Source organism: Mycteria americana, chromosome 1 (assembly GCF_035582795.1).
Source record: "Mycteria americana isolate JAX WOST 10 ecotype Jacksonville Zoo and Gardens chromosome 1, USCA_MyAme_1.0, whole genome shotgun sequence".
Classification (NCBI taxonomy): domain Eukaryota; kingdom Metazoa; phylum Chordata; class Aves; order Ciconiiformes; family Ciconiidae; genus Mycteria; species Mycteria americana.
The window spans coordinates 163,617,672-163,638,304 of record NC_134365.1 but is presented as its reverse complement, the minus strand read 5'-3'; the positions used below and the strand labels follow the sequence as shown (position 1 = coordinate 163,638,304).

Here is a 20,633-nt window from a genome sequence, read left to right as displayed (position 1 = left end):
CTGAACATGATGCTGATTTAGGAGTAAGTCTGCATCCTGTGTACCAGTTACCTGCTCAGGAATTCCATTTGGGTTCAGACTTCCCTCCTTGATCTCAGTATTCAAGATAAGAGTGTTTTATTGCTCTTTCCCTAGAAATTAGAGCTGCAGCCTATCTTTGGCTGTAGTTTTGCTCAGTCTCCAGAAAATGGAGAGTCATGGTATGCTCTGACAAGAAGCAGGCTTAGTGGGCTTATCCTTAACTTATTTGTAAACAGCCTATATATTGGCAATAATTAAATTTTGAGGGCTTGTTGGGACAGTGTTGAAACTTTAATGCACAACTCTACATTTTAAAAAAATTCTTTGTGAAACTATACTTACTGGCCACCACATTCATATTAAACATCAAGAAGAAACAACATGTTTACAAGTTTTTGCAGGTTCTAGATATAATGATGGCCAGACAGCTTTGGATGACTGTTTGTTCTCAGCCTTGCTTGTTAGTAGCAACGAACACTATGACATCAGTTTTTGAAACTGCGTAGCATTTGTGGCAGATGGATGTTGACTTCCATATTTCAGAGGTGTGACGATACATCGTTTTCATGTGTGTGCTTATGAGTGTCTGTGTCTGAAAAGCTTCTGGGCTATAATACTTTTTTTGTTTTCAGGAAATTATTTTCAGTGACTAGTAAGTATACAGAATTCTGACGTGGGCATCATGCTAGAGAGTTTATGGTGTCCATTAAGTTATCTTGATATGTGTATAAAAGTGCTCTGAAGGTTTTTGCAGCCGTGGTATATCTCTGGTTGAAAATACATAGCTACGTCAAGCAAATCAATCCATAATTTGATCTTTTCTTGATACTTGCCCCACAATGCTGTCAGTGAGCAATGACCAGAAGTTTCTCATCTGTCCAGATGTATGGTGAGGTGAGTTTGCTTAGGGTCATGCCTCTATCGTAGATACAGTAGTGTAAGTATATTATGAAATTCACCAGTTGCAGTATACCTAATCAGTTGCAGTAGATCTCATCAGCAGCATGGACTACTGTATGCGTACTAGTTTTTGAGCTAGGTTGCTGTAAAGGACAGTTAACTGTGATGCCTGTCTTCAAGATATGTGGTAGACTGTCCTAAAAAGGTTCTTAAAGCTCAAAGGTTGAGTATTTGACTGAAAACTTTTGTTTCCAGGGCAAAGTGAAGCACTTTTGCATAAATGATGTTGAATTCAAATGACTGCGCTGAGCAGTTAGTGTAATACAAAGTAAAGAATACTTAAGAGCACCTTACTTTGCTCTGAAAGTGCAAGGTATACTTTTCACCCCTTGGGCTTCTGAAGTGCACAGGAGCAGGCAGGCTTACAATGGACAAATCACTGCACTCCTTCCTCCTGTGAGAACAACTCGGAAGAATAGGTGTTGCTTATTGCATAGTAGTTGAATGCTATGATAAAGATTGTGCAATAGTCTTTATAAAGACTTATACTGAGAAGAGCAGACAGAATCATCTACAGAGGTAGAAGTAGAAAACTGGTAGATTATGTGCAAGATATTTTCATGATACAAAACAAAAGTTTACATTAAGTGGGGGAAAAATCTCGTGTTCTAAACCATTACCTTATTGCAAAAGTAAAGCTTTATGCTAAGTGACCACTGTAGATATAGTTAACAAAATTTATGATGGTAGTAAAACTAAGAGTTGAGTATTCTTCTATAATGAATGTAGTCTCTTTCATCAGTAGATGTTCAAAAGATGATGTCAGAGTTTCAGTAAAATGAATGAAGTATATCTGAGTTCTTAAAGCATATAATACTATTTTAACTCTTTCAAGGAACTTAGGCTTTATTAAGGAATTGACTTTTTACAATCTTCCATGATCTAAAAAAAAAAAAATCTTACGTTGTACTATGAGTCTTGGTAAGAAATACACAACTTTCTTTTTTTTCTTGATTTGAATGTTCTGAAAATACTCTTCTGAAAATCTATTCTGAATTATTGGCTGATGCAGTTTGACAGACTTGGCTATCTGCTACTGGAAGAAGAGGTTTTTTCTTCAATGATTTTTTGAAAGGAGAGAACTTAAATTTTATGCTTGTTATTTGAGAATCTATTTTAAGAAAGCAACCTGAGTTTAAAACTTTTTTTTTTTTAAGTTCCTCAGATGTTAGCAATGATGGTTGACTTGGAAGAAGATGAAGATTGGGCAAATGCAGATGAGCTTGAAGATGATGACTTTGACAGGTAATTATGAAACTAGTTGTTTCAATATATTTTCAAGACTGTATGGCTAAAGGCAGATTTTAAGTGCAGGATGCAAATGACTGCAGTGCATTACTTTTTCTTTACTCAAGTAACTCTTCTGATTTTGTTCCTTCAGTCATGAGCAGTATATATGACTTCTCAGACAGTTTATATATAGGTTATTTAGGTACTGTTCAGCTAATAAGTAAATTCTTTCAGTATTTGTGTATTGCTGTAATTTACTTTTACAAGTTGCATGTCCTCTTGTCTGTTTCAACTTTTCAAATTTTTGTTTCTTCTGTCATTTATGTTACTCAGTTCAGAAGTCAGTGCTCCTAACCCTTTAAATTGAGGGCTTATCATGAAGTTAGCTGGCACCAAAGCTGAAGGATACTGACCTGTTTAATCATCTACAACCAATCTCTTCATATTTTTCTGTATCTATACACTTGGAAAGGTGGTGTTAAAGAAAAAAGCTGCCTACCTTTAAATGACATCAGAATGCATAGTGGAATTCCTTGCTGGATTTCATCTAGCTCAAATATATTACAATTTTGCCATTCTTTTAAATCCCTTGGAATGGCTAGCAGTAGCTTATCTTGTTGTGTCTTGGGTGAGAAAGATCTACTAAAGATGTCCAGTCGTTCTGATTTGCTTATTCCTGCATGCTTTGTAGCTTGCTCCAACTTTTCACTAGAACGACAGTGGTTTGTCTACAGCATCCTGTTACATCTGCTCTTGTCCAAATACAGTTAGAATGAAGTAGAAGAAGGCAGAAATACGTGCAGGAGATGACAATCTCCACACTTATGTAAAGACACGGATGTTCATTTACCAGTTGAGACACTTTTTGCCACATCTGGCATCTCCTTGAAGACTCAAATGTAATTAGTGTTTCAAAACAATTTGTCACAGAACACTTTGAGATCTTCATAGGAAGATAGGCAGTAGAAGAGATGCTGATTTACCACTGAACTGTATAGCAACTTCTACTAGATATCAGGCATGTAAAGACACTTGCAAAACCGATATGTAGGAATTTATGGAAGAACCTGTTTAATCTCTGCTTGACTTGGAATACGTTTTTTTTGTTCCCCTTGATTATGGAATTGAAAGTAAGCTGTCCTTTCTTCCCCCTCTCGCATGGCAGACCAGACCCTTTTAACCTGTTTCATTTCCTCAACTTTGAAATTTTGCCATACAGGTAGAACTGTCAGACCTCACTGCATTCAGGTTTGTCAAGTGTTTGAATCTTTCATTCAGCTAAATTTCAAGGGGAAATAGAATATTAAAGTTCAAATCCTCGTCGAGCCTTTCAGGGTGTGGAAGTTTATTCAAATGGGCTGCTTTAGGCAGCTTAGTAAGTACTCTGAATCATCCCCTTGAGGCATGCCAATTTCTCTTTATTGTCAGCAGAGTAACTTTGTTCTTCTAAATACAAGTTAGCTGCCTATGGTTTTTAGAGTGAAAGTTTTCCTTTTTTGTTACAAGTTGCAAGTAGAGGGAGCAAAGATCAGAAAACCAGTTATGCTCACCAACCTTAGCCTAAAGGAGAAACATAGCTCCTCTGGCCCTCCAAGTAATAGTAGAGCTTGAGTCTTTAGACACAAAATACTGGACATCAGCTGGTCTCTGGTGATTGTGTGTGTGGTGTTAGTTTTTTCTTTTAGCAGGTTCACTCATGTTACTATGTGTTTCCCACCGCTGAAGTTCACCTTTGTGGAGAGCTGTTGATAAGCTGATGTGCATGCTAACCTCTTCTGGTGCTTGAGTCTTTATAGCTATATAAGAAGACTGGAATTTCTGTGCAGTCCAAGAAACAGGATAATGATCATCAGGCTATAGCCTAGTTAGGGTGTGTTTGGATCTGACTAAGGGGGATGTGAGTCAGGCTACACAAAAGCATAAGGGAATATTTTAGCATTTCCAGTTTTTTGTTGCTCTGACTTCATAGAGCAGTGAGATTCTAAAGGAGGTAAAGGTTAATCCAACTTCCTCTTTTCCTGGCAAAAGCCTTGCAAACATTGCAGGGAGGTGTGTGGTCATTTTTTCTAAGATATACTATCTTTATTTCCTCAAATTGAATGTATGAATTAATGGTGGAAGGAAAGAGCTCAAGGAATGTCATTTCAGATGAAAGTTGCCATTAACTTCAGTGAGTGTGCTCCAATCTAAACCTGTGTGCCCATGCTCTGTTGTCCTGCTGGTGATGCTCCTGTTTGTCTTAACATGACTAATCTGAAGAACAAGTACAATACTGTCAATATCTTTGTGCAAACACCTTTGTTCATAGCGTGTGAGTTTCTAGACTGTTTATGGTTTGTAATGAGACCTGGTGATTCAAGCATAATAGTTGGAAGACCTCTATTTCTGACCCAGCTGACTGATACTTGAAAGAAGAGGGAGATTCACCTCTTTCTGAACCATTACTCAGTTTTTCCATCAGCATGGGTGTCTAGGATGGACTGTAATAACCTTGAGTTATTACAGTTGTAGCCATACCCAGACTGTAACAGTAGTCAGCTGTGTCCTGGAAACTTTTTTGCTTTTCTGTAGGGAATAATTCTATTGGGTGGAACAAGTCACCTTACACAGATAATCTTTGGCTATTCTCACTTCTGGAACTGGCTGAGAGTCACAAATTCCTCAGCTGGACTGGATGTTTTCTGCCCAAGTCACTGGCAAGAGAACATGCTACTAGAGTAGAGTACTGGTACGGCAGCCATGCAGGAAAGGTCTCTTACGTGCTAAAGCTTGAATTCTGCTGGTTCACCTGATTTATAGCAAGTCTGAACTGGTTTGTGTTCTCATGACAAAAAGACACTGGACAGTATTACTACTTAATTCATTGCAAATTTAGTTTACAGTTTTCTAGGTATGTGTAATTGTTGCAAAATTCAGTCTGTACCTTCAGTGCAAGTAAGGCCCAAGTTTCTCTGGTACGAGACTTATTCAATGGGCTACAGAAAACAAACATTTAAGCAGGGGGTAAATAATTATTTTGTAACCAAAGCATCTGTGGTACGTGTGCTTTTACATTTGGGTATGCTTTATTTACTTACGGAGGCTCGTGTGTTTTCAGATGGCAAAAGTTGAAGACTAGAACTGCAGGAAAGGGCAATTCTGTGCTCTCTTGGACTGTTTGTTTTATTGTAGATATCAAACCATTGATATTTCTGTAACTGATATTTAGCAATGCAGTTGCTGGTGAGAGTGCACTGGACAGGATGGCATGTGGCCTTGGAGGAAAACTTGTTTTACCTATGATTAAAGAACATATTATGCAAATGCTTCAGAATCGTAAGTAACAGCTTTTTTTTTTTTTTTTTTTTTTTTTTTTACAATTCTATCCTTTCTAGGAACTTGGATACCTCTTAAATCTTCCTGTTTAGCTACTTAATATATTTTATACACTTCCACTTTTGATTTCAGCAGCAAAAACTGTAAATGCTGTGAACCTTGGAAGTTTATACCTTTTCTTAAACTGGGTTTTATTAAAGTTCTGTACAGTGCATTACAACTTTTTGCTGGACCATGGGCAGCTGAATGGAGATATCAAAACCAAAACAGTACATTTTTTTTTAAACTCAGTCTGTGAATTAAATATAAATAAAGCAAGACTTTTTTTCTTACTTTGTAATGTTCTCTCTAAATCAATATACAATGCCCCACAGTACCTTAAGTGTGCCTAAACTGCCACCTGCTATTCTGTAGCTCATTTTTTTTGTTTCTTCAGAAGTGCTGCGTTTAAGTGAAATTTTAATACATTGCAGTTCATACAGGAAAATTTGGTCTTTTTTTTTTCCTGGAATTTGATGGACCAAAATACAACAGAAATCTGTGGTAGGCTGGCTGATATTCTTATCAGTTGCATTGTATGCTTCTGTTCCTCTTAAAATACCTGTAATGCTTGCTCAGGCAACCATTCAAAAAAAAATTGTGCGTTTGCTACATACACTTTCAATTGACCTATGCTTTGAGCCTTTGAAATAGAAGATAATGCAAAGTTCTGGGTACTTTTCCTATTTTAATGATTTAAATCCCAGTCCAAAAAAGATTGTCACCATATTGGATATGGAATATAAAGCTACTCAAGGTACCACCTGCAGAGTGTGAACACTTATAAAGTCTGTTTCAAGTTTTTTGGTAAAGAAAGTTTTATTTTGCAAACAGGTTAACCTGACTCTTCCAATGTTAATAGCTTCAAGGCTGGCAAATACCTAGTTTTGTAGTACCCACAGAAAGATGTGGAGTTCAGTGGCTGTAAGACCTGACTCCTGTGAAGGGGAGAAGTCATGCAGTTGATGCCTGATGCTTGCTCTCTGCTGGGTCAGAGCTTTCCGTAACCTCTCTTTGGAAAAGGAAAATGCAGGAGATATTGTTTGGTTCAGAGGCTCTCATTGGTAGGGAGTTGGGGGGAAAGATGAAGACATTTAGATTAAAACATTATTGATACTCTCAGAAATCAAACTTTCCCTTCTTCTATCTCCACCGCTCTTCTCACAAATGTTTACTGAAATAATGTAAAATTTCTGGGTTTGGATTGGGTAGCCAGATGGTCCAAACATGATTGCATTTCATTTTGCAGTATCATTAATTTCAAGTCTGGAATGCATGCTAATAGTAATACAGTGAGAGTAACAAGAGGTGCAGGCTTAACTAGGAACATCCAATGAACTTAAATAGCAGCAAAATAAACACCTTCTTCACTGTACCTTCTGTCAAGATGATATTTCATCTCATCCTGATCAAACAGAAGCTTAAGTGTCAGGATTCCAATGCTCTGAACTGCGGTGTTCTCCATTCCAGGAATTTAATACATTACCAGCAATAACGAAATCTTGCATTATTTAGGGAAAGAAGTTCTGTTGCATGTCTTTCCCACAGGTCATTTGATAAACCTGTTTGTTCTTCTGGTTTTCTTTTCTGTAATCCCCATGGTTTCTAGCACAGAGAAAAATTTTGTAAAAATAAATAAATAAAAGAAATTGGAGTTTCTCATATGTTTCCCTGGCCTAAAGAAAAAGGAGAGGGATGTGAAAGATCCATTTCAACAATACCCACTAGCCTGAGAATAAGCTAATAGGACTTGGAGGGAAGGAAAGCTTTACATCCCTAAATGGAATGTTACTGTTCTTAAACAGTCTTGAGGAGACTGCTGAAAAGTTTAGTTCTGATTATTTATTTGTTTTAAATTTAGATATTGTTTGGTTCAGTAGACCTTTTCCCCTTCCTCACCTAAAGAGGAAGGTATAGGCTGTTTCGATATCATTAAAAAAAAAGGGGGGGGGGGGGGGGGGGGCAGAAGAAATACTGTCTTGATGTTTCCCTGATTAGCTCATTTAATGAAAATGCAGTTCCTAGGTTTTAGTACCATGTACATACTCGTATCAGCATTTTAGAATTCTTTTTTCTAGGTCTGGATTTGGCCTGGATTAGATACTCGAATTTTTGTGCATCTCTGGAAGTATGTGTGAGGAAAAGTGAAAATTATTTAACAAATCAAGTAGATGCATCAATTTCCTTTCCCTGTCCTATTCTCAGTCTTCCTCCTCCTGTCCCATCCCCTCAAAAAGGTGATTTATCTTTGTGGTGCTTTGTAGTTTCCAAAATTAATAATATATATTTATTTTCTTTTTACTCGTCTGTAGCTGACTGGAAATACAGGCATGCTGGCTTGATGGCACTCTCAGCCATTGGAGAAGGTTGCCACCAACAGATGGAGGGAATTTTAAATGAGATAGTTAATTTTGTTTTGCTATTCCTTCAGGATCCTGTGAGTCTAATTCAATTAATTATTTCAAAATGTTTTCATTTCTGCTTTCATGACTGCTTGTTAACTATTTGAGGGAAATACTTTTTCAGCATCCAAGAGTAAGATATGCCGCTTGTAATGCTATCGGACAAATGGCAACTGACTTCGCACCTGGTTTTCAAAAGAAATTTCATGAGAAGGCAAGTAGTAGAATAGTCCAAAAAAAAAAAAAAAAAAAAAGAAAAAGTGGTAAAACTATGCCCCTTTCAGAAACTTGTTTTTCTGAAAATAAACACTTCTGTTTCAGGTGATAGCAGCTCTTCTGCAAACCATGGAGGATCAAGGCAACCAGCGTGTTCAAGCCCATGCAGCTGCAGCACTCATAAACTTCACTGAGGATTGTCCCAAGTCACTGCTTATCCCATATTTGGATAATCTAGTGAAGCACCTTCATTCCACTATGGTGATAAAATTACAAGAGGTATAATATACTGAACAAATTGCTTCACGGAGGGTAATCTGTCACATACCCAGAATAAGTTTAGCTGAACTAAGGTCTCTGAAATAAGCCAGTAGACATATCTGCTGATCTTGTTATAAACTGACAAGAATTAGGATACATACAAGAGTTTTTTAGATTTGGCATGCTTTTAAGTAAAATATGTGCTTTAGAAATATAATGCTTTATTCTTCCTCTTTCCAAGTTGATACAGAAAGGCACTAAGCTAGTTTTGGAGCAAGTTGTGACTTCAATTGCATCAGTTGCAGATACAGCAGAGGAGAAGTTTGTTCCCTACTATGACTTATTTATGCCCTCTTTAAAACACATTGTTGAGAATGCTGTTCAGAAGGAATTAAGACTTTTACGAGGAAAGACTATTGAATGCATCAGCCTAATTGGTCTTGCTGTTGGTAAAGAAAAGGTAAGCTTAGGTCTTATCTAATGGTCTAAATATATTTTAAAGCACCTTTGTTTTCTGCGGTGTTAACACTGAATTAATATATTCACTTGTTAACATAGAACTATGTTGTTGCTGATTTCTATGTTTGTCTTCATGTTTTCATTTCTGAGGTAACTGTCTTGCTATTTAGATTTACAAATTCAGAATAGAATCTTATTAAAATATTACAGCTTAAGTTATTCTTGTCAGATTGAACAATGTTGAAAACAAGCATTTTTTTCTTCCTTTTTGGTTTTTTTTGCCTTAAGAGAAATACTGGAGCATCTCTTTTAGGCAGTGTCAGAATGGCAGGTAAAATGTATGTAGTTAAAAGGAAACTTAGCATTGTTTTCTATATGTGGATGCCTGAAAAAGTTTAAATGTGCTTGTAATAGAACTTGAAGTACTTGTTTGTCATGAGGCTTGATGTATTTAGCAGGGGGTTTTGTTGATGGTAAGTTGCTTAAAATGTGTCTCTCTAAAAGTACCGAGAAACAACTGTGAAGAACTATGTAAGAGTCTTAAGTGATGTTCTCATAGCAACTTTGCATTACGGTTTACAGATTCTCATTTTATTGAGTGAAGAAAATAGAAAATCACACTTCGAAGTAAAATAATGTGAGGTACACAGTACGAAAATACTAATAGCCCCCAAATTATCAGCCCTTTCCTTTGACTTAGAAGGACTACCAGTAAACTTACCATTCATGCAACTAAATTTAAACAGATTTTAAACCTAGCTAATGTTTAATAAATTATTCTTGGAGGACTACTGGCAATGTCAGGAGTGAAAAGAGGATAGGTGTAACATCATTGAGGCTTCTGATGTGACCTAAAATATTACTAGCACATGAGTAAGTAGCTCATGCTGTCAACTTTTATCCCAGTTTCATAAAGAAGTCAAAATAGTAAGGAGGGTATCTGGGGAAGTTAGAATTGTCAGATTATGTTTTGTGAGTATTAGTATTTATTTATGACATGTTTTATTTGGATAGTCCTCTGCTTTCAAATGTCTGAGTAGAGGTACAGTGAAGCCTAAGACAAAAATGACTTGGTGATACTTCCAGAAAAAGAACTTGTGTTTTCCCTTCTATCCACATTTCAGTCTTTTTCCAGCTTCAACTTGTGTCTTGATAGTGTGTTGGACATAAATGCTCACCTAAATTGTTTGGTGTTAAGTCTCAGAAACGTTCCCTTTTAATTTGCCTTTAAAAACATAGTTGTTTCCTCTCTCTAGTTTATGCAGGATGCATCAGATGTAATGCAGCTCTTATTGAAGACACAAACAGACTTCAGTGATCTAGAAGACGATGATCCACAGGTATGTTAAAATTGTCTCAATAAGCTACACGCTATAAAGGTTAGTAATAAACATGTTCTTTGTACATGTCACATTTTCTTCCCCCTCATGTAATAACACCTTCAGAATAATTGTTCAACATGTCTTACAAAAATTGTGGTCAATTGCCCTAAGATGGCCTTACAATCTTCCACAGAACTGTGTTTAGGAAATGAGACTTCCAGGACCTATATTTGCTGAAGAAATTTCAGCATGTGGGTAATCATTCCTTGTCTATTAGTAACTACTTTGTTTGGCATTGTATGACCTATTCCCTCACTGTCACCTTCTTATAAATAGTTCAACAAGACTTGTTAGACAGCTGTTCTAATGAGTGGAGAGCTATTTTGACTTGTGCATCTGAAAACAAATACTCCTCTGAAAAATAGAGTGCTGCACTCTATTTTTTGCTCTATTTGCTATTTTCAGGAATGTGGCTCAGAAGTATCATTTAAATTCAGGGAATCATTCATTTGAGAAAGAAATTTACTTTTCAAGACAGTCATGATTACATCACAAGTACATCTTATACTGTCACATTTTTACATGTATAGCAACTTCGGTCAGAGGTACTGTCAATGCGTTGTTACAAGTAAAGACTTGGGACAGGTCTTTTGAAGATGCATTTTTATATGGATTGCATATTGGACGAGTTCTCTTTGAAATAAGTTTTTATGCACTGCTGACAAATTCTTTTAAAAAGTCCTAGTGTATAATGTTCTTCCTGTACGCTTTCCTTTTAAGCATGCATTAAAATAAAATGTGGGACATAAAAATTCTGACTCTGTTCTCTTTTATAGATTTCATATATGATCTCAGCATGGGCCAGAATGTGTAAAATTCTTGGAAAGGAATTTCAACAGTACCTTCCTGTTGTCATGGGACCTTTAATGAAGACTGCATCCATTAAACCTGAAGTAGCTCTTTTAGACAGTAGGTTTAAGATTATGTTTTGCCTGAAAAAATACTGAAATAAATGATTTTTGTAGCACTTCCAGATTTTTCTTTTTTTCCCACCCTCCCTCTATAACAGCACAAGATATGGAGAATATGAGTGATGATGATGGTTGGGAATTTGTAAACCTAGGAGATCAGCAAAGTTTTGGAATTAAAACTGCGGGCCTTGAAGAAAAAGCAACTGCATGCCAGATGCTGGTGAGTAATAGGACGCTTTTGGTGATCTATGCATTGCTGGACAATCGAGTCTGAAGCCAAAATCTGTAACGAAAATATTCTTTATAGTATCAAACGAAATAGTTCTGTTTGTCTTCAGGTGATAGTGTTAAGTTTGAATTTCAGACACTTTGTGTGTGTTTTACTTGATTAAAAATAGTTTCTTTAGTTTGGATCTTCAATTTTTAAGATGAATAGATAGCTTTCCTTTGTTAGCAAAACTTTTAAGGAATTGGAGATGTTAAAGAGTAGTTCCTTTTTGCAAATATTGATGTTTCTGAATCTCATGAAAAAAATACATGCATGTACTGAGTGAGAACTGATGCTGCTGTCAGGGTTTCTTAAAATACCACAGTGGAGGGGGTAGCTAAATGGATTATTGCATGTTGGGTTTTTGTTTTGGTTTTTTATAATAAATTAAAAAATCTTAAACTTCTAACAATCTTTCTCACCATTACAGAGTTGAAAAATATTAGTAACAGTATTTTCCCTTAAAGGTGGCACTTCCATGCTTTGTGTTTCAGGTTTGCTATGCGAAAGAGCTAAAAGAAGGATTCGTGGAGTACACAGAGCAAGTTGTAAAGCTGATGGTTCCCTTGTTGAAGTTCTATTTCCATGATGATATCCTATTAATGAATTCTACTGTGAAAATGGAAACTTAGTTTGGAAGAATCAAAATCTTGCTTATTGTTTTCCTAAATAAATTTAAAGTGTTAGTGTTAAAATATTCTGTTGCTTTATAGCGGCAATTGTTTCTGAGAATGTTGTTTTACACACTTTTATGCAATGTATGCTACTTTTTCCGTTAGTTTCTTTTTAAATGAGCATGTCTGTAATGTTAAAAGCAAATAGTGGAGAAAGTGATGTTTGTGCCAACAAAGTGAAGGAGAACTTGAATAGCTTTTCTGTCATAGCCTGAAACAGGCTTGAAAAAACTTTTAAATAGCAAAATGTTTACTTTTCCTATGATCGTAATCTGTATCTAATTAAGAAATCAAATGCACTGGACTGTAACTAAAAGGAAAAAAAAAAGAAAAAAAACAAATTTCTGGTAGAACACTAGTAACTTTGTTATGGTGATGGATGCTTAAATTCTAAGCACTTTATGTTGAGCTTGATTGTTTTATTTCCTTAATAATGAAACGTGTTCGAGTGGCAGCAGCAGAGTCAATGCCTCTCCTTCTTGAATGTGCTAGAGTTCGTGGGCCAGAGTACCTCACGCAGATGTGGCACTTCATGTGTGATGCTCTCATCAAAGCCATTGGGACAGAACCAGATTCAGATGTTCTCTCAGAAATAATGCATTCTTTTGCAAAGGTAACTTTATTCCTCACAAATTTTGTGGCATTACTGTTTGTAGCTTTTTACGGTAAGAAAGGACATGTATTTGTTCATTTAAATGGCTGGAAGAAATGCAAGGCTTCCTCTACACGACTTTTGGATTCACTATAAACATTGTTATAACCAATTGAAAAACTCAGTTGTACTTTTGCAAGAATGAAAATACCAAAGTATTAATCTAAAACTGTTTACCAGATTTGCTCATTTTAACCACAAATGATAAACTGAAGTTATGTGCATGAAATGTACAGTGGTACTATGCCTTGTATAATTTGAGCATTGATTACAGTATGAATGTTCTCTTAGTATTATTTCTGCTAGTGATCACTTAAACAAAGCATGTATTAATAATCTCCATGAGCTTAGATTTCATTGAGAGTGCTCATGTAACTTAAAGCTGAAACACGGATCATTTTATTTCACTAGTGCATTGAGGTTATGGGAGATGGATGCCTTAACAACGAACACTTTGAAGAACTTGGAGGAATATTGAAAGGAAAACTAGAAGAGCACTTTAAAAATCAAGAATTAAGACAGGGTAAGTTAACACAAATTCCTGTTAACATGTGATAATGGCTGTTCTTTAAAGCAGAATTCCTAATAATTTCGGAACACAAAAAAAAGCCTAGTTCAGATTTCTTTAATTTGTATATTTATGTAAGGTAATTGGGCTTTGAAATGACAGAATCCATGAATTATATTTGTAAGTTCTGGGAGGATGAAGATTGCATCATTTGTAGAAATACTGCAGTTTAATCAAAACTTGATGGACAGATTTACTTGAAGACAGTGCACATGTCTATGGTGTTGTCATTTCATGGTGTTGTGCTTTTTTCATCTGAAGTCTTTGTAGTTTTTTTTTTAAAGCAATGGTAGTTTCTTATTTCTATGCACTTTTCTTGTCCTTGTGGACAAGCTGGTGTGTTTATTTCTATTTCATGCACTTTTACATGTGCTTAAACTGAGCTGTCTCATTATACTTCTTGTTTTTCTGTGAAAGCTCTTTGAAGCTTCTTAAAGACATAAAATTCCTGTTGCATCTTCAGCTAATCTTTCCTATTTTCTAAATTTGTTTCTGCATCATTTTTTCCCTTTCACAGGCTGCTTATGCACTTGTAGAAATGTAATGGTTTAATTTTTTTTTTTTAATTTAGTGAAAAGACAAGATGAAGACTATGATGAACAAGTTGAAGAGTCATTACAAGATGAAGTAAGTTGGTTTGGGGAATTTTTCCACTCATAAAGCACTAGGATGGAAATACATTACACAGATATGCTATGCTACTCAGTTAAAGCATAGTGCATCCTCAGAATTCTTTCTTCCTGGAAGAATGTGCTGTTATCATATTCCTTCAAAACTTCCAATAAGAAATGGGTCACACTACATGTGTGAATTAGAAAATACGAAAGGTTTCCTTGTCCAGTCCTTGGACTTGGACTTGGACTTTCCTTTCCTTGTCCTTGGACTTGATCCTTATGGGTCCCTTCCAACTCGAGATCTTCTGTGATTTTGTGATTGTCAGTATGGAGAGATTAATAAAGAGTAATAAGTCACTGCTGTTTATAACATGAGACATAAAGGATACTCAGTAAATTTAAGAACTGGGAAATTTTTTTGCCACACAATGCAGGTGTGAAGCTTGTGAAGTTGAATTGTGAAGCTTGTTTACATGAGTTTAATCTGTATGCAGACTCCAGAATATATCTTAGATCATGCACCCGCATGTAAATACTTTCTTAAATAACAATGCAGTTCTTGAGCCCCTTTCCTTTGGGAACATTAGGCCAGCATTCAAAAGGGTAGATTTCTGGCGCCTACATACTGCTTGGGATCAAAAAATAACAAAACTCAAGTTCTGAGCCAAGAGCCTTTCCTGACTTTTCTCCCTTTCTTATTTGCAATGCCTCCTGGTCGTTCTTGTAGACAGTGAGTTAGGTGGTTTGTTATCTTTTTTTTTCTTATGTGTCACTCTGTACTGATAATGAGAGAAAATGCTAGCAAGCAGCAGTTTCAGAAAAGCTGAATCCATACTCTGCAACAGAGTTGCAAAGCATTTTTAAAAATGCTTTAATTTATATTTGACCTTGCTGATTTTTTTTTTTTTAAAGACTGCAAGGAAGACTTGTCTGCATTACCGTGTGAAAGTAGGAGTGGGACCAGAATGTCACTTGCCATATGGACAGAATTAACATATGGTAATGAGTGACATTTGGATATATGCCTTTGGTCCCAGAATATGGTTATGTAGCCCTTACCTCAAGGCAGCAGAAATAGGGACTACAGAAGTCATGAAAGATATTCAAACAGTAGTTTCAGTAAGATATCCAGATACAGCCCTAGCTTAGGCAATAACTAAACTGCTAATTTGATAGAGGGCAGGAGAAGGCACACACTAAGCAAGTGTTATGCTCTCCCCCTGAGCATGTTATCAGCTATTAGCAAATGGGCAATACCAGGCCAGGTGGACTTTGTGGTGTGCTGCAGCAGTTCTACCTCTATTTTCATTTGTGTGTATGTTCCAGAGTTACTGCTTGAATTATGCCTTGACAATGTAGAAGTTGTCTAACCAGGGAGGGTTTAAATATCCAGTTGTGGGAAGCTGCCTGTTGCCTGAGAAATACTTACTAGTTTCTCACTGAGGACAAGAAACTAGCTGTATTCTGTTTTCCCTGGCTGTTAAAGTATAAACTGATTAAAGGAACTGTACTGAGTACAACAGAACTTCCTTTAAAACAAAGTTTGAGGGTTTTCCCAACACAAGTGTCTCCAGGGAACAATCCTCGCTTGCAAATATAACGTGAATTGATAGCTGAATCTGAGCTAAGGATCTTTGCCAGTTTGATGCATTAATTGAGCAAGGTGAAAAATGAAGTTAAGCGATAAGAGGAGAGGATTAATATGCCTTATATTTTTGCCACAATCTTCTGTTACAGAGGCAGTTATCCATTTACTTTTCAATAACAGCTTGTTACAGTATCTGTAAGCTACAGAAGAGGAAAAGGGCCTTCTGTCTTCTGTAAAGGGAATCCATTGAAGCAGTAAATTTGCACAAGACAGTGTTTGTCTTGATAAAATTTTTCTGTCCCTGAAACAAACCTTCAAGTCCTAGGCAGTTGAGTACTAGCAATTGACTTACATTTTTAAGAAGGGTGAAAAGGAGGACCCTGGAATTACCAACCAGTCACTCACCTCTGTGCCTGGTAAGATCATGGAACAGATTTTCCTGGAAGCTATGTCAAGGCACATGGGGAAGACAGGGAGGTGATCAGGGACAGTTGACGTGGCTTCACAAAGGGCAAATCATGCCCGACTAATCTGGTGGCTTCTATGATGGAGTGACTATGTTGGTGGATTCAGGAAGAGCAACTGATGTAATCTATCTTCTGTAAGACCTTTGACAGTCCCACATGACATCCTTGTCACTAAATTGGAGAACAATGGATTCGATGGAGGGACTATTCGGTGGTTAAGGAATTGGCTGGATGGCCATGTCCAAAGAGTTGCATTCAGTGGCTCAGTGTCCAAATGGGGAAAAGTAACAAGGGCTGACCCTCAGGGGTCTGTATTGGGGCCGGTACCTTTCAATATCTCTATTAACCACGTAGATAGTGGGATTGAGCGCACCCTCAGCAAGTCTGCAATGACACCAAGCTGAGTGGAGCAGTTAATGCGCTTGAGGGAAGGGATGCCATCCAGAGGGACCTGGACAGGCTTGAGAGGTAGCCCCATGTGACCCTTACATAGTTCAACAGGGCCAAGTGCAAGGTCCTGCACCTGGGTCAGGGCAATCCCCAATATCCAATAGAGATTGGGGAATGAATGGGTTGAGAGCAGCCCTGCAGAGAAGGACTTGTGCATACTGATGGATGGAAAAATTGGACATAAGCCGGCAGTGTGTGCTTGCAGCCCAGAAGGCCAACCGCATCCTGGGCTGCATCAAAAGAAGTGTGGCCAGCAGGTCGAGGGAGGTGATTCTGCCCCTCTACTCTGCTCTGGTGAGACCCCACCTGGAGTCTGCGTCCAGCTCTGGAGTCCTCAGCACAGGAAAGACATGGACCTGTTGGAGTGGGTCCAGAGGTGGGCCACAAAAATGGTCAGAGGGATGGAACGCCTCTCCTGTGAGGAAAGGCTGAGAGAGTTGAGGTTGTTCAGTCTGGAGAAGAGAAGGCTCTGGGGAGACCTGATTGCTGCCTTTCAATACTTCAAGGGGGCTTATAAGAAAGATGAAGACAAACTTTTTAGCAGGGCCTGTTGTGATAGGACAAGGGGTAATGGTTTTAAACTGAAAGAGGGTAGATTTAGACTAGATATAAGGAAGACATTTTTTATGATGAGGGTGGTGAAACACTGGAACAGGTTGCCCAGAGAGGTGGTCGATGCCCCATCCCTGGCAACATTCAAGGTCAGGTTGGACGGGGCTCTGAGCAACCTGATCTAGTTGAAGATGTCCCTGCTTATTTGCAGGGGGGTTGGACTGGTTGGAAAAATAGTGGACTTAAAAAGATTGGTTTTACAAAACTAAATCATTAAACAACTTTATTGCATTAGTTTAGAGACCTTAGCATTTCATGTGACTGCCACTGTTTTAAAGATCATTAGTCTTAATGTGAGTTGTATCCTTTTCCTATCAGGATGACAGTGACGTTTATATTTTGACTAAAGTATCAGATATTTTGCACTCAATATTCAGCAGTTATAAGGAGAAGGTGCTGCCGTGGTTTGAAAGGCTACTTCCACTAATTGTCAATCTAATTGTAAGTACCTTGCTTTCCTTTAATTTGACTTTTTTTTTTTTCTTGTGATATGTAATAGGCCTTCCATGCTGGAATCTTAGAGAACTTGGTAGATGGAAGGTAGCAAGAATGTTACTGTTTTTATATTAGAGGCAGTTGAAGGTTTATTCTGGATCAAGTGTGAAGTTGTTACCCTATGCTTTTTGAACAGCTGCACTGCTATGCTACTTCCAATTTCTGTGTTACATGACCCAGGATCATTGACACACACACAACTATTTTGAGAAATGCAATTTGCCTGGGAGTGTCTGATACTCTCTAAAATGGATTTCAAGAAGAGGGCCAAAAAAGTGTTGCAGACTAGTGGGGAAAATTGAGACTGAAATAGGTAACAGAGTGTGAAATAGAGGTAAAGGATTTAGCCTAAAATCATTATTCTTTTAATTAGCTCAGATATTCACCTGGATTTTGTTTTGTTTATGGTATTGCTGCAAGTATCACTACAGAAAATTGTGTTGGTAGGATTAAATTTAATCCAGGAAGATTTAAAAAAAAAAATACTAGACCACTGTTATTGTGATTGTTCTGTTGATATGATCATTGACTGTACAAAGATTACCAATTTTAAGGTGGCTTAAATGTTACCTGTTTTTGATGCAGTGTCCACATAGGCCATGGCCAGACAGGCAGTGGGGCCTATGCATTTTTGATGACATTGTAGAGCACTGCAGCCCCTCCTCATTCAAGTACGCTGAATATTTTCTGAGGCCAATGCTACAGTCAATATGTGACAACAGCCCAGAGGTTAGGCAAGCAGCTGCCTACGGTGTTGGAGTTATGGCACAATTTGGTGGAGACAGCTATCGTCCTTTTTGCACAGGTACGTACATGCATCAGAAAAAACTATTTGAATATGTGATTCGGGGCCGGGGGGGGAATGTAAAAATTGCTCGCCTTTTGGTTGATGAGGTCTCTTCCCTTTGGCAATGAAATAGATTGCCACTACAACCAGTGTGGCGACTGGTGATGATTAGTAAAGTACCTGAATTCCTTGGGCTTTCTATGATGTGCTGCTTAGTAGCATTTCTGTTGCAGAACTTGCTGCTTAGCAAACTTGATTTACATTTTTTTTTTTTTAAAATGTGGTCTGGCATACAAACGTTAATTTCATAAAAAATCACTTTCTGGTACACACCTGTCTCATAGTTGCTTTTCATTAATACTAATGTGGTTACATGTTAATGCAAAACCCTTTGGATGTCTGGAAAAATTATACAAGTGACCTGTATTAAGGAGTAGCCTGGAATACAACTAATGTGGCTCTCTGCTTTCCCGTTATATAAAAAGAAGGAGCCTGATTTCTGTGACTAAGAAATGAAATGAGTATGATAATGCCTATCAGAAACACTGTCTGCTTTCTTTCTGAATGTCTCAGGTTTCTCCGAAACTTCAAATTTGTCTTGAATTTAAAGAAATTACTGTCTGCTGGCACTCTTCTTGCCAGTCAACAAAGTTAATTTTGCACACTAAACAGAGGGGTTTTTTTCCTTTTTTAAGAAACTATTTAGTCAGCTCTTTCAAATATGTATTTCACATGAATCTTAAAGCTGAATTAAATGATGTAAGAAAACAAGAACCATGTGATAGGGATAAATTAGGGCTTTAACACAAGTCTTACCTACATCAATAGAGGTTGTAATTTTCACTGTTAATGCAAATGTAACTGTCACATGGTGATAATCAAGATGAGGTGTCTTTTTTGAGGGGAAAAAAAAAAGCAAGGGGGAAACTTTGCAGTGAAACATACAGAGCATTAAAATTTAAAATTGTCTAGAAAAATACTTCGTAAAAGTTTTTTTTTGTGAACTTTTCTATAAGGTTTTTATGTCTTGTCCCAAGACTAGAGGATTAGAGACTGAGGTCAAGATAGTTCTTATTTTGGAGTTTTGGGAGTTTTTAGCATCTGTTGAAGTCTAATTTTATTTTTCATTCATTAGATTTTACCTTGGCCCACTTAAACTTAGTAACAACTTTGATCCTTTTCTTTGTATTTGGACAAATAATCCTTGATTAAACCCAGACACTTGGCTTCTCACTTAGTTGGATGTTTAGATAAAGTAACCTTTTTACTTTACAGCATACAGCTTATTAGCAGGCACCTCAAAAGTATTTTAAATACTTTTGTATGTACATGAAAGAACTTTGTGATTTATTTTAATAGATGAAGATGTGCTGTGATTAGAAACAAAGTAAATCCACGACATGAGAAGCTTTCTACCCCATAGCTTTTACTGTCTTCTCTGAAAACATCATGTTTGTGAGCTTTTATTTATAATTTAATTTATTTACTGATTAATATATAGCACTGGCATGTTGTTCTATTGCAAGTTTGTAGCAGTATGTAAAGACTTGAGACTATTCAGAAAAAGCAGATGTATTAAGTGAGCATTTTTGGCAGTCAGTTGAAAAAGTACAGGAATATAGGGAGAACTTGTAAATGGTACAAGAGGTACATTATGATTAAACAAAAAGAATTAAAAATAGAATTAGTAAAGAACAAAGTAGTAAGAGTGAAGGAAAAACTACAGCAAATCAAGTAACTTTCTAAATGGGGTTACAAGGTTACAGTTTATGTGACTGTCAACGTTGCTTCTATTTCTTATGTTGGTTGAAGAATATAATCAGCTATTCTCTGTGAATATTGTATTAATCAACTGCATGTGTTCCTTTCTAAATCATATCAGTGGCCTTGAAACTCTTGGTGGTGCAAGATGTCAGAGCAGTCAGTCCTTGGAAAAAAGCTATTATTATATTTTATTATATTTATATTTAATAAATATTGTTATATAGAAGATGGTCTTTTATAGTCAAAAGGGTTTTTTTAGGGATCATCTACCACAACATCCATGGGAGAATAGATCTGTTTTCTAGACAAGGAGAAAACTTGTCTTCTAAGCTGTAGGGAGGAGACTATGCTGATTGATTTTGGTGCCCTCCTCATCTTAGGGCTGCAAGGACACACATACCTACAGTGGCATCCATTAGTATTAAGGAGTATGAGGAAACACAGATGAGATTTAGCTTCAGCAGTCATGAGAACCTGAGGTATAAAATACAGACTCAG

The 20,633-nt window shown here is 37.0% G+C and overlaps 1 protein-coding gene across 1 annotated transcript in view; it reads left to right on the top strand.

Moving 5' to 3' along the window:
- The window catches only part of IPO5 (importin 5), a 44,950-nt gene that overhangs the window by 18,234 nt on the left and 6,083 nt on the right, over window positions 1-20,633 (top strand). The window contains exons 9-23 of the mRNA XM_075526468.1: window positions 2,139-2,226; window positions 5,420-5,526; window positions 7,878-8,002; window positions 8,092-8,181; window positions 8,289-8,462; window positions 8,686-8,904; window positions 10,160-10,243; window positions 11,062-11,194; window positions 11,295-11,416; window positions 11,959-12,055; window positions 12,579-12,751; window positions 13,202-13,313; window positions 13,930-13,985; window positions 17,408-17,530; window positions 18,170-18,389. Coding sequence (XP_075382583.1) covers window positions 2,139-2,226; window positions 5,420-5,526; window positions 7,878-8,002; window positions 8,092-8,181; window positions 8,289-8,462; window positions 8,686-8,904; window positions 10,160-10,243; window positions 11,062-11,194; window positions 11,295-11,416; window positions 11,959-12,055; window positions 12,579-12,751; window positions 13,202-13,313; window positions 13,930-13,985; window positions 17,408-17,530; window positions 18,170-18,389 — 1,923 coding nt within the window. The remainder of the gene's footprint in view (window positions 1-2,138; window positions 2,227-5,419; window positions 5,527-7,877; window positions 8,003-8,091; window positions 8,182-8,288; window positions 8,463-8,685; window positions 8,905-10,159; window positions 10,244-11,061; window positions 11,195-11,294; window positions 11,417-11,958; window positions 12,056-12,578; window positions 12,752-13,201; window positions 13,314-13,929; window positions 13,986-17,407; window positions 17,531-18,169; window positions 18,390-20,633) is intronic.